The sequence below is a fragment of the Seriola lalandi genome, unplaced genomic scaffold (genome assembly GCF_002814215.2).
Source record: "Seriola lalandi dorsalis isolate HSWRI2012SDOR001 ecotype SW California unplaced genomic scaffold, Sedor1 jcf7180002054441, whole genome shotgun sequence".
Lineage (NCBI taxonomy): Eukaryota > Metazoa > Chordata > Actinopteri > Carangiformes > Carangidae > Seriola > Seriola lalandi.
The window spans coordinates 233,726-246,558 of record NW_019524994.1 but is presented as its reverse complement, the minus strand read 5'-3'; the positions used below and the strand labels follow the sequence as shown (position 1 = coordinate 246,558).

General features: G+C 39.2%; 2 protein-coding genes across 2 annotated transcripts in view; one reads left to right on the top strand and one right to left on the bottom strand.

Moving 5' to 3' along the window:
- Nucleotides 1–1,876, top strand: part of piezo2b (piezo-type mechanosensitive ion channel component 2b) — a 78,273-nt gene extending 76,397 nt beyond the window's left edge. Inside the window, exon 53 of the mRNA XM_087175280.1 lies at nucleotides 86–1,876. Within this exon, the coding sequence (XP_087031406.1) occupies nucleotides 86–338 (253 nt within the window). The 3' untranslated portion in view covers nucleotides 339–1,876. The remainder of the gene's footprint in view (nucleotides 1–85) is intronic.
- A 1,629-nt stretch (nucleotides 1,877–3,505) lies between these two features.
- Nucleotides 3,506–11,446, bottom strand: napgb (N-ethylmaleimide-sensitive factor attachment protein, gamma b). Its single transcript, XM_023410920.2, has 12 exons — nucleotides 11,287–11,446; nucleotides 10,984–11,051; nucleotides 10,805–10,889; nucleotides 10,701–10,718; nucleotides 9,423–9,453; nucleotides 9,224–9,333; nucleotides 8,915–8,981; nucleotides 8,749–8,819; nucleotides 8,174–8,252; nucleotides 7,547–7,626; nucleotides 7,151–7,280; nucleotides 3,506–4,696 (listed from the first exon to the last, which is right to left on the bottom strand). The coding sequence occupies exons 1-12, from the start codon at nucleotides 11,340–11,342 to the stop codon at nucleotides 4,556–4,558; spliced, it is 936 nt and encodes a 311-aa protein (XP_023266688.1). The 5' UTR covers nucleotides 11,343–11,446; the 3' UTR covers nucleotides 3,506–4,555.
- Nucleotides 11,447–12,833: the final 1,387 nt, after the last annotated feature.

Below are 12,833 nucleotides of genomic sequence, written 5' to 3'. Positions count from 1 at the left end.
CTTAACACCACCTACCGGCTGGGGAAATAAGATTATAAGGAATCTAAACACTGAGCATTTCCCTCCCTCTCTCTTCCCCGTCTAGGATCATGGGCCTGTACGCCTCGGTGGTTCTGGTCATCGGCAAGTTTGTGCGCGAGTTCTTCAGCGGCATTTCCCACACCATCATGTTCGAGGAGCTGCCCAACGTGGACCGGATCCTCAAGCTGTGCACCGACATCTTCCTGGTCCGAGAGACGGGGGAGCTGGACCTGGAGGAGGACATGTATGCCAAACTCATCTTCCTCTACCGCTCGCCAGAAACTATGATTAAGTGGACCCGGGAGAAAACTCAGTGAAACTCAGCGAGGGGACGTTGAATTGTGAAGGCGAGTCAAAGCTTTTTTCGGAGACGCTGGGTGGTCGCTCTGTTGGTGTGAGCCGCTATTTCAGCCCATTCACCAGCTGAGGACCAACTCTGTCCTCCTCAACTGAGCTCTGATGGCAGTGACACAGTGTTAGCTCCACACAAAAAACACTTTCTGGTATTTTTTACTCTCAACTGATGGAAAACAACAACAGATTACAGTCATATTATTAACAATTGAGCACAAAATTTGCCGGTGCTTGTATTTATCTTGCAAAACATGGCTCAGTTCTGCATCCGGTGGACAAAATAAGCAGCTGGTGTTCAGTTGGAGATGGAGAGAAATCTTTTCAGACATTTTTCCTAAGATGTAAAAAGTCTTATCCCTAACATAAAGGTAGATTTTTAAAGACCCCTCGCCACCCTTCGCGTCTGTCATCATCACATTATCTCAATTGCACAGCAGGCGGAGAGAAGTTCGAACTGGCTGCAACATTACTCTTTAAGGGCTTCCCACCAACAACTAAGTGCACAACAATGACAACATGAGCACAATCTTATATTTTCTCCAACTGGAACACTTCGATTGTGGGAATTGTGCAATATCGAGCTCTCGATTCTCCACGTGGACCGAAAGGAAAGGGTGGTTCTGACCAAGACACATGAACATAGCCCCACCGTTTCTTTTTTTTGTTTTTTTTAACGTCAGAGGCAACACGCGGGACCTCTCCAGACACACAATGCAGAAAACATTATCAGACAATCTTAACTTGCCTTATTTTGTTTGTATGAGAAGAACTGAAACTCTCATCGACTACATATCTTTCTCAGGAAGAGCTGTTTCCACAGATATTCATTGTATGAGTTCTATGTTACGATATGTAGGCTTTGATGGAATCTAAAAGAATATGAGATTGTAAAGAAGATGACAACTATTTAAATGGCATGACATTTAATGTGGATATTGTTCAGTTGGACTGATGCTGAGTTTGCTTACTGCAGAGTGACGCAGTTTAAGGACGTATTAAGAAAGTAAACGTATCGCTGTGGACTTTTTTTCCTCACACAGAATGAGAATAATTGCCAATCATCCATGTTCTGAATCATCTACAGGTTGGCTAGAGTCGCAACCAGCAGAGGGCTGCTTCTGAATCAGGGTAACGTGCATTAAGTGGTAGACTGTTGCACATCACTTGTGAACCTCTGGCTGTTTTTAACATTCACACTCATGAAAACTGTGGCGCCCACAGCTGTGCATCAACATCCTCATCAAGATGAAAATTAAAGAGACACAAAAAAGATTCCTCACATGAAGGGCTGCAACGTGAAGCCCTTTGGTCCAAACTATGCATTAGAGGACACTGTAGCATGGAAGAGAAACTTCATAATTAATTTTCATTACATGTACATTCAAGTGTAAGGGGACAGGATATGTCACGGGGGAATGAAATGTGAAATTGTACCTGTATGTTTAAGGCAATGTGGTATGACAGAGGTCCAGAGATCTGCAAATAAAACATCTGGAAAGGTGTTGAGTTTTTGTAACGTGCTGCTCTTTGCTTGTGGAGACAGACTGTGAGTGAGGAGGTAGAGAGGCTGTTTGCTGGTCAACAGCTTTTCAACAGGGTTTTGATGGAAAACAACCTGGGACCCTCCTGGGACCACTGACCAAACCAACCCCAACTTATTTTATTTTGATTTTCGTATCTTATACAATGCACTACAACTTAAATACATTTTTTTTTTTGCTCTCTTGCTCTATTTTTCTTGCCAATGAAGTGACAGTGCTCTAACAAATATTGTGAATGGGCGGTAAAGAAAGCACATAAGGAAATGCATTTAGAAAGTAAATTAAATAAAAAATAATAAAAGGGAATAGTAATGAAAGTTATAGCGGGTGTACATTCAACAGTAAATTAATTTCTACCCTCATCAATCTACACTCTATACCCCATAATAACAAAGAGAAAAGAAAAGAAGGAAAAACTGAAATATCACATTGACACTTTGCTACGTCAAATGTAGCTCAGGTTCCTCCCATTTCTCTTGATCATCTTTGAGATGTTTCTACACCTTGACTGGAGTCCACCTGTGGTCAATTCAGCTGATTGGAGTTGATTTGGAAAGACACACACCTGACTTTATATAAGGTCTCACAGCTGACAGTGCATATCAGAGCAAAAACCAAGCCATGAGGCCGGAGAGGATGTCCACCGATGGGCCTCAGCTGACCTGACACAGCTTGAGAGGATATGCAGAGAAGAACGGCAGAAAATTCCCCAAATCCAGGTGAGAAAAGCTTGTTGCATCACACCTGAGAAGACTTGAGGGTGTAATCACACTGACTGAAGAGTCTGAAGACATGACTGCATGTCAATTTCTAATATTTATTTATTTATTTTAGCATAAGGCTGGTATATAAAATATGAAAAAGTTAAAGCGACTGAATACTTTTACCTGAATCAGAGTATTTTACAGTGTTATACTGGTATTTTACTCAAGTAAAGATTGTCAGTATTTGTGGTTTAAGAGGGTAGAATGGGTTGCATTGCGTCAATAGGACGATTACAGGACTCCACCTCTTTTCGGATCTGGGCCTTTTTGAACCATAGTACATATAATTTATACAGATGTTACTTAAGAAACGTAGTTTGAGTCACGTGAACTCTCAGCAGTTAATTCGACCAACTCATCATTTCAAGTCAAAAGATTTAATCAGAAATTTTAAGTTGAATTAACTTAAAATCAATAAATATTAGATGAATACACGGAATACTTTCGCCCAATCAAATTACATCTTTTACAAATACTGTACACACAACTTCATACTACATTTAAGGTTAATAACTGACACGAGATGTGCAGCATTTTTATTTTCACCTGTTACAGCGTTTACGCGTGTGCAGATTTGGTCTTGATGATGCACAGACGCACTGCAGAGTCATTCAGAGTGGGAGGGAAACACAAGCAGCACGACGTACAAATTAAATATCGCTTACCAGGGAGAGAGAGCGCATTAGCCTCATCAAAGATAAATAGGTCTAAGGAAGCTACACAGTCATCACATGTCTGTCGGAGGCCGGTGTGGTGCAGACACATTCTCACTGATGTGGAAACTGTCTGCTAACTCGTTTAAGAAACTGTACAGAGACCATAAAATGCCACACAACGGAAATGTTTATTGATGCATGTGCAAAGTTTGGACATTTGCTTTTGAGGAATATACAAGAAGTGGGCAACAGTACAAATAAAAAATGTAAACAGTCCCTTTTTATTACTTTTTAGTGACAGAATATTTTTGAATTGGCATTTAAATGATCTTGTCTAGAGGAATTCTCGCATTCTTAGTATGAACACCAAGATAAATGACACAAATTCAGTATTAAAAAGGAAAAAAAAATCACTGCATGGTCCCTTTTTTCATGTTTAAGTCGTTTTAATTTGAGGATTGTACTATGGAAATTGGTAGACACAGCCATGGGTTTTTTTCTTTTAAAAGGTGGATAACACACACCTCGAGGTAGACAAACGGTCTACGATTGGCTACAAGCTGCATCATCAGGAGTTGTACGGTTCCTTTTTTAATTCATGAATAAGCGCTTATGTTGAAGACGGAGTGAATCATTTTTAAGCATTAATATTAACCAATTCATCACAGCATTGGTTTTGATTTCATTATTCCAAACATGCATTAACTGACTGCATATTGTTCCAGCATTTTTCAAGACTGTATCTATTAATACTGAATAAATTAACTACAAGTAAGTAGTACAAATAAACACCTATATATTGATCAACTTATTAGACATATTTCTTAAAGTATTTCTGATTTTTAATATATCTATAGTAACCTTTCCACAAGCAATAACAGCAAAATGTACAGCTTCACAGAAACAAGAAATGGAACATTTACATACAACAGGCTTTCATACATTATTGAACATTGAAGAGTGATTTTTCATTACACAGAGGATCCACCTCAAAGAAACGCAAATTAAAAGGCTGTTTGCACTCGACTCTTCTGCAACACCGACTGTAACTGTTGGGGTTTTAAATGTTTTTTTTTTTTATTATTATTTTTTGCACGATAAAGATCAAAACAGTCGCCCATCTGGGCTTCAGAGCTGTGGGGGTTTGTCAAGGTTTTTAACTCGTACACAGAGGGTGTAGTGGTGGAACAGTAGATGGGTAGAGTCAGCATGTTGGAGGCTAACACAACCCGCCCTCATAATCATCATCCTCATCGGCGGCAGCTGGCGCCCCACTAGCGCCACCCTGTGGAGCAGCTGCAGCCTTCTTCTTCTTTCCTCCTCCTCCGGGGACCCTCAGGGAAATGGCCAGCTTGGCGTACTGTGAGGCAGCGGAGAATAAAGAGTGTCATCAGGGGCTGGTTTCACAAAGATAGACTTGTATGTAACAAATAGTCAGACTTCAGAGACTGAATTTATTCATCCTCCACAATGCAGTTTAGCTCTTGACTATCTTAAGTCCTTACAATGGTAAAATGAATTCTGGGTAAATTAACTTTTTTTTTTTTTTTTCAAAATAAAAAAGTGGTCGACCAGGGAACCACATCCAACTGCTCAGTTAACCTTAGCAGAAAATGTTTTGTCTTTTGGAAAAATTCAGCAGTTACAAGGATGTTATACTTTGGAAATTTAACAAAGAATGAAACGATTAAAAATAAAATCTAAACTCTCTTTTCTCAGCACTCTCTCCATAACAGTGTCGGCAAGCAGCAAATTATGAACCATGTTTTCCTGTTTGTTGTTGTTGTTGTTGGGTGCTACTGCTCAGCACAGGTGTCATTGATTGTTACCATGGTAACGTTGGTCTTAGGCCTAAGTTAGTCTGGGGGTAAGGTGTCTGTTTTTGGCTTAAAATGAGTCGGTCCTTATTTTTGTGAAACAGTCTTACTAACATTAGACTGATCCATGAGCAGAATTAAGACTGGACCAACACCTGTCTGACATTTCTTTGTGAAACCGGCTCCAGAGCTCAGACATAAAAAAGGCCCTGAAAACTTATTTTCTCAGTCAGCTTCTTACTGTGAATAACAGGGTCCTTCATGAAGACCACATTTTCAGAAGCAGTTCAAACACTTTGGTTAGTTCATGAGATTTTCTTGAATTCCTGTTTTTGTCATTAGACTGAAGTGTGTGTGTGTGTGTGTGTGTGTGTGTGTGTGTGTGTGTGGGGTCTCCAGTCACGTCTCGAAACTTTAAACCTGTAAGGTTGTTTGCTTAAATCTGATCAAACCAGACCCACACAGCCCTTATGAAGCAGACTGATTGAGTGTTAAAATCTGTGCATGCAACTGGATTTATTTGTCATGGGTATAATTCTTAAATCAAGAACAGAAAGACTCGCTTAGCTGACACAAAAAGTGTTTGCAAGCTGTAATATCTGCCAAAGGGGGCTTGCTAAGTCCTGACTTAGTAGAGCGGCAAACCTTTGTACAAGCCACAGTTATTGTTTAAGTTCATGAACTTAAAGGTAACAGTGCTTTAAAATCTGAAGATTTGCTGCAGGGTTTGAATTTGTTTCTTTTCACTTCAAAAAACAACAAAGATGCCAAAACTCTAAACTAATCACCATCCCATCCCAATGACGATTACAGCAACAATTACCTACAGTTTTTCTGTGAACTAACTGGTCCTCCTGTAATTTAAATCCCGACCGGAGTGAAGAACTTTCACATCAGTGTGACATTTGATTTGTGTGTGAAAATGGAGGAGGTCAAAAATGTTATGCTAATCTGATAAACAGAAACATGCTAACAACAACAACACATTTGCCTAATTGGAAACCAGCATTACAACTGAAAATAAATAAAGCTATCAGGAGAGCAAGATGCCATTAAAGCTCAGCAAACATGCTGTTCTCAGGTCAGCTACAGGTAGGGACTGCTATTCCCCTTTGGCTTTGTCCTGCTGAATGCCCTTGTCTACTGACCACATCCGTTTCTCCCTGTAAAGCTCATTCTGTCTGAATGTATGGGAGTTTTCCTCAAACCTTAAATACAATTTTTAATGTATTCTAAATAAGTTTGGATATAATATAACTTCCTCATTTTATTCTATTAGATATTTGCATCATTACATCATGCCATTATTAGCGTATGAATTCTTGAGTTATGGCCGAAAACGTGTTTTATGAGGTCAAAGTGACCTTGACCTTTGACCACTAAAATCTAATCAGTTCATCTTTGAATCCAAATTAACATTTGTACCCAATCTGAATAAATTCCCTGAAGGACTTTCCTGAGATATCGTGCTCATGAGAATGAGACGGACAATCAGAAAACTGCCTCCAGCCATGGCTGTTGCTGGCGTGGAGACATAAATAGCCACCGTTTATTTAAAGAACTTCCATTCAGCAGACCATAAATATAACTACTCAGTAGTGTCATAGCAGTGTTTATATATTCTACATTGATGTGCTAGGAAACCATCTAACATATAAAACTTAAGTGCATTATCACAGCCTTGCAGTTGTATGCCTCCGCCACCAAGTCAAGCTGCAGGAAATATGGTCAGTCTCTCCTTCCTGAGTTACAGCTTTGAATAATGACCAGAAGTGTTTTTGCAAAACATTATGATGTCACAGTGAAGTTGAATTTGACCAATTGGATATAAAATGCCTTCACTTCATCATTTTATCCTATTAGACATTTGTGTTAAATTGTGTCATAATTAGTGTATGAATTTATGAGTTATGGCCAACCCATGGTATAATGTCTCTGGCCGCGTGTGTCTCCAGGGCAGAGACATAAAAACAAACTTATTTGTCAGCAGTACTCACGTCATTGTCCATGTACTTCAGTAAAGGTGAGTTGCACACGCGGTAAACCTGGTCCTCGTCCTGCTCGTCGTAGCCCTGCAGTAGCGTCTCCATGGCGATGCAATCTTCGCTTCCACTGTAGCCAGGCAGACTGGTAGAGATCAAGCAGCACTCAGTGTCAGCAGTGTTACACCGTGAACAGGTGTATGTCGTCACTAAACAAAGTCAGTCAAGAGAGCCAAGCCCAAAACTAATTTTAATTTCCTCTTTGATGTTTTTTTTTTTTTTCCTCCAGATGAAATTTGGACGGGGAAGCAGATGATTTTCCTGTGACCCTTGCTCAAGGCAACATCAGCTCCACACAGTGGCAGTAGGCTCTGGATTACAGATGGTAATGAAACATTTGAATTCTCATACCTGTAACTTTCTCTGACACATTTATCAGCTGCTACGTAGTCCCCTCTGTGAAGATGAATCAGCACTTGGGCAGTTGTTTTCTAAAAAAAGAAGAACACACCAACATATGAATTTGATATAAGTTCCATAAAATATATGTTCTCTTTTCTTGTCTCCATCCGTAGAAGATCAGAGGTCAGGGCCCTTTAACATCTGGTCAGGACTATGTCTTGCTCAATGACACATCAAACAAAAGGATTTGGATCCAAGCTGATCAGTCTCACTGTTTAATACTCCAGCCTGCTGCTCTCGGACATTTTCTTCATTTTTCTATTAACAAATTCCCTAAAAGGATCGAAAACAACGATTTACACATCATCCTACCAACAAGTATTTGCTGTGTGGCCACTCAGTTTCATTTGATGACGGTGCAATTTATTTTATAGCAACCTCACAAAAGCAGTTTTTTAGTCTGTGCTGCTGCGGCGGCACACTGACAAGCCAGGAGACATAAACACCCGGCTCTGTTCAACCTGCACAGTATAACCTGCGGAGAAACCATAACATTGGAAATGCTACAGTACCACATTATGTCTTGATTCACGTGCATGGAGAATTTAATGACATAGAAACTACAAGATGAACCACCTTGAAGCACATGGGGAAGTTCTCGATCTCTTTGTACATGTTCTTCTCTTTCTGCAGAGCCACCGCTGCTTCGTCCAACCTGGTTAGAAAGATGAGAGCGGAGTGAGGACTGAGGAGGAGCAGGTACTGCAGTTCAACATGATTATATAGAAACCAAATATCTGAAACTTAATGCATGAATTTAACAGTATTGAAAATGGATAAGAAAGACACAAGTGACATCTCAGTGCTATTTTAATATTACACCATTATAAACTGAACACTGTCAAAACTAAACTAGTTTTTTTTTTATTTTATTTTTAATGCCAATCAAACACAATCTCTTTACCAGTTTTTTTTTTTATTACTGAATAGAATAAAAGACATTGAAATTAACAAGCTCATCATCCCAAATACCTTTTCTCATGTGACAGAATTTAACAAGATTTCTGAACAAAGGTTCTGTTTTTTTCCAGCTTTCTACATCAGCCTTCAACAAATGACAGCTATAACTGATACTGTGTTTGATCAAAAACCACCACCTGCAGTTTGGCAGCGCAGGTGACTAATGTCAACCCCTCCTTCACTTCCTTTACCTTTTTAACCTGACCAGAAGTCTGGAGGCTTTGCCCAGCAGTTCAACAGCCTGACGCAGACGGTCCTCATTCTACAGACAGAAAACAAAGATGTATTAACTCAAGGAAATAAAAGCAACGACATCAGTGTAATGATTCAGTTATTGTCAGCAGCTCAAATTGTTACCTCAAACACACCAGCTGCCTTTTGATACAGGTCCACAGCTTTCTCCAGGTTTATAGGCTCAATCAGTCTGAGGAGAAATATGCGTTTCAGTTAGAGGGAGAGTCTCGTTCATGCATGAAAAGAATTTTAAAACGTATTCTCAAAACTGACAATGCGAATTCAATCCATACAATATAATATACAGTGAAAGAATGTCTCATCATAGTTATAAATCTATCAAATATGTTGGCTGCTTGTTCTGTTAACAGCTGAGGGATTTAGGCTTGATCTAATGCCTCAAGTGTGAAGTATAAGGTATTGTTTTTTTACTTTCCAGCCCTGTCCAGAGCCATGGCAGCAGTGTCAGGGGTCCCGTTCTCCATGTACATCATACAGGCTTTCTCTATGTACTGGATGGCCTCTGGCATCTTCTTTTGTTCCTGTTACAGTGCAAACACACCAAAGTTACAATTCTGCTCCATCTACCTGACGTTAATGACCTCAGTGTTAACGCTATGGCTGCACTCACCTTCATCATCATACCTGCCTGTTCAATAGCCCTGAGGAAGGAGAAGAGGAGTGAGAATAAAACAAATGCTTTTTATGTTTAGTGTAATGTCGGGTAGGGATGTCATCTTATCATATCAATGATATAGCGCACACAACAAGGACAGATGCCCAAATACGTCTGAGAGCGAGAGCAGCGTGTCAGCCTCCGATGACGATTTAGGACCTAAAAAGCGAGCTACTTCAATAGTATGGAAGTGGTTTGGCTACAAGAGGTCAGACCTCCAACAAAGACAAAAACAATACTTTGCAAAATATGCAAGAAAACTGTTACCGCGAAAGGTGGAAACACAACAAACTTGTTTCACCACTTGAAGCAAAAACACACCATCAACTTCAACCAGGCTATGAAGGCAGGCGAGGAGGAGATACTAGCAGCTGGTGATGTGCGGCCCAACAGTAAACAACCGAGCATTGTTGCAGCCCTCGCTAGTTGCACTCCATATGATCAAACGGTGGATGGAAATTACTGATGCGGTTACATATTGTTTGGCCAAGGATATGATGCCAATCCAAACGGTGGAAAAGGAAGGGTTAAAGCAACTGTTTAAAAAGCTCGACCCAAGATACAACATCCCAGGTAGGAAGACATCCTCGCCTGCGATGTATGAAGCATGCTGCGACAAACTAGCAGCTCTATTGTCGGTGGAGTTTTTGGGCTCAACTACAGGCATGTGGATTGCTGCTGTTTGTTAACATTTGTACTTAAAATTTGAGGTCAACTTTATTAGCTGACAAAATTGTGCAGGCTCCTGAAGAGTTACAAGGTTAAGTTACTTAAGTTATTGTTATTGTTGAACTAAAGTGTTAAGCAGTTATGTTATACTTAGGATTTCCAGAGAAAACACTACCTAGGCTACTCTTGTGCTTACATTTGACTCATGCTGTGTATAATGCTGTGTCACTACTATTGCACTATAATGCTGCTGCTGTTGCCACCTTGTGGCAATAGATTCACACTTCGATCAGGTAGTCTGTCATCAATGACAGTAGCTCATTGGTAAAGGATGGAAATTGCACTAATAAATATAGTGCATTATTAGTGCATATATAATATTGTTTGCACTAATAAATGCTGCTGCCTACAAGTTGCAATCACTGATAAAACGTTGTTCAGTATTTATTTTTTTTCTATATCGTCATAATATCATTATTGCTAATTTCCTTGAAATATCGTGGTATAATTTTGAGGCCATATCGCCCACCCTTAATATCAGGGTTATAAAACAGGGATACTTACTTTGCAGCATGAAAAAGCCTGGAGGGAAAGTTAAGGAAATTAGAAAACAGATTCAAACAGCAGTAACATTTCGTTATAGGACTGTGAGAGTACAGAGAGGATACGTCTTGTTTTCTGTGTGATATTCAGCTTCCTTCAGGTAAGCATCCTTTGCCTGGTCATACTGCTTGGCATTCTTGAAGCACACAGCTAAAATCAGGACACAGTGAGTTAGCAATGAGTAATCTGTGGCTTATCTATTAAAGGGTTGGATTATAAAAAGAATAATATTAATTTATGTTACCTGCTTTGGCGTATTCTGATGCAGCACTGTCATAATCAGGCTTCCACTTTGTCAGACTTGTCTTTAAGCTACAAAAACATATAAAGATGTGCAAATTATAAACGACTTAAACAGACAGAAGCAGTTGCATTATATGTTTATTGTCAATTACAGAAGAAGACAAAATAGAGGCTAATGTAATATCTATGTCGCATAACCTTTCTGCTGTAAATGCCTCAGTGGCCTTACAGCTAGCTAACATCAGTGGTGAAACAAACTGGTTTTCTGAGCAAGAAATAAACAGGATTTTTCGTCGTTACTCACCACTTTTCCGCTTTAGCTATGTGCTCATGAGCTTCGTTTATCTTCTGAGCGGCCATGCTGTTACTGAAGTCGACTGGATATAATAAATTTGTTGTCTACAAACCCTGTGGATATTGTTGCCTCCGTGTTTGGATTAATATGAACTCCTCCTCAGCCGCAACGTCATGCGATGTCGCAGGCTACGGGCGCCGCAGTGGACAAAAAGTGTAAACAGCGCATATAAAACGACCGTAGAGGAACCAGACTGTCAACAACAGGGGACTATATTACCTCAATGAGAAGAAGGGGCTTTTAATCAGTCTACCTTCTCTGTAATAAGATGCACAAGAATGGAGCATGAGAGAAGTGGACACACACAATTTAGTGAGAGCTCATTTAAACAAATTGATTATTTACACAAAAAAACAATCTGTGCTTTGCTGTCTGCTGTCATCTGTCCCTATCTTCCATTAGTCAATCTGTCTCACAAATGCCATTCATAGTTTTTTACACGGTGACAGTTCAAGTTTCATGAAAGTTTCTGGACCTTTCCAGATTTTTACATGATTGTGTATGTGGAGGAATGTTCACAGCTAGAGAGGGTCACAGAGTATTTATTTATGTTATCTCTGAATGGAAATTTATCATAAAAGTTGTATAAGTGCTAGTTGTCGTTCCCTTTATTTAATACACAGTAAATGAGTGAACAAATACGATGTCATGAAGATAATATTATTTTTCATGGTGGAATCTCATCTTGCTATACAACCCTGTGTCAAATGACAGATAAATGAACTTTGTAACATTTCACTTATATTGTGCATTATGACATATTTCTTACTATTACCACCCATAAGAGATGAGTTGGCTTTTCCAGTGACTGTACAGGACTAATGCAGATAACTGCCAAAATGATTTTAGCCTACATGTAGAGAATACCAATTTTGCTGTAAACCTTGAATCCATTGATCCATTTGTCCAGTTAGAGAGACTGAGAGGAAATGACACCAAGATGAAATTATATTATAAACTGTAAAAAATATAAGATTCCGGGTACCTCTCTTTAAGATATTAAATGTAGGACTTTCATTGGTAATGAAATATATTTTCATTGTTATATTTGTGCGTTTGCTTAAATGCAGCATCTAAATACGTCTTCCCTCACTTCTGGGAATATGTAGAACCAAAACGCAATATCCATTGATATGATAATTGTATTAAAGAATAGATCAACATCCTCTGACAACTTTGGTTTTACTGAAGTCCACGGGCTTAACTAAATGTAGTGAAATAGTTGTAATATGTAGATGTACTATAGTACATGTCACGCAGTTACTTTCCAACACAGTTTAAAAATAAGTCAGAAATCTGCAGAACTAATGAGGAGTGTAAATTGTGAAGAGTGAAAAAACTTGAGTCCACTTCCAGAAGTGATGAGCAGTGATTTTAGAACAGTTGTAGTTATCATTGCTAATTCTTCACAGCTTTTCTGGTAAAATCAATAGATAAATAATAATACTAGAGATACAAACAAGCAAACAAATAAATAAATTCTACAGACCAAAAAT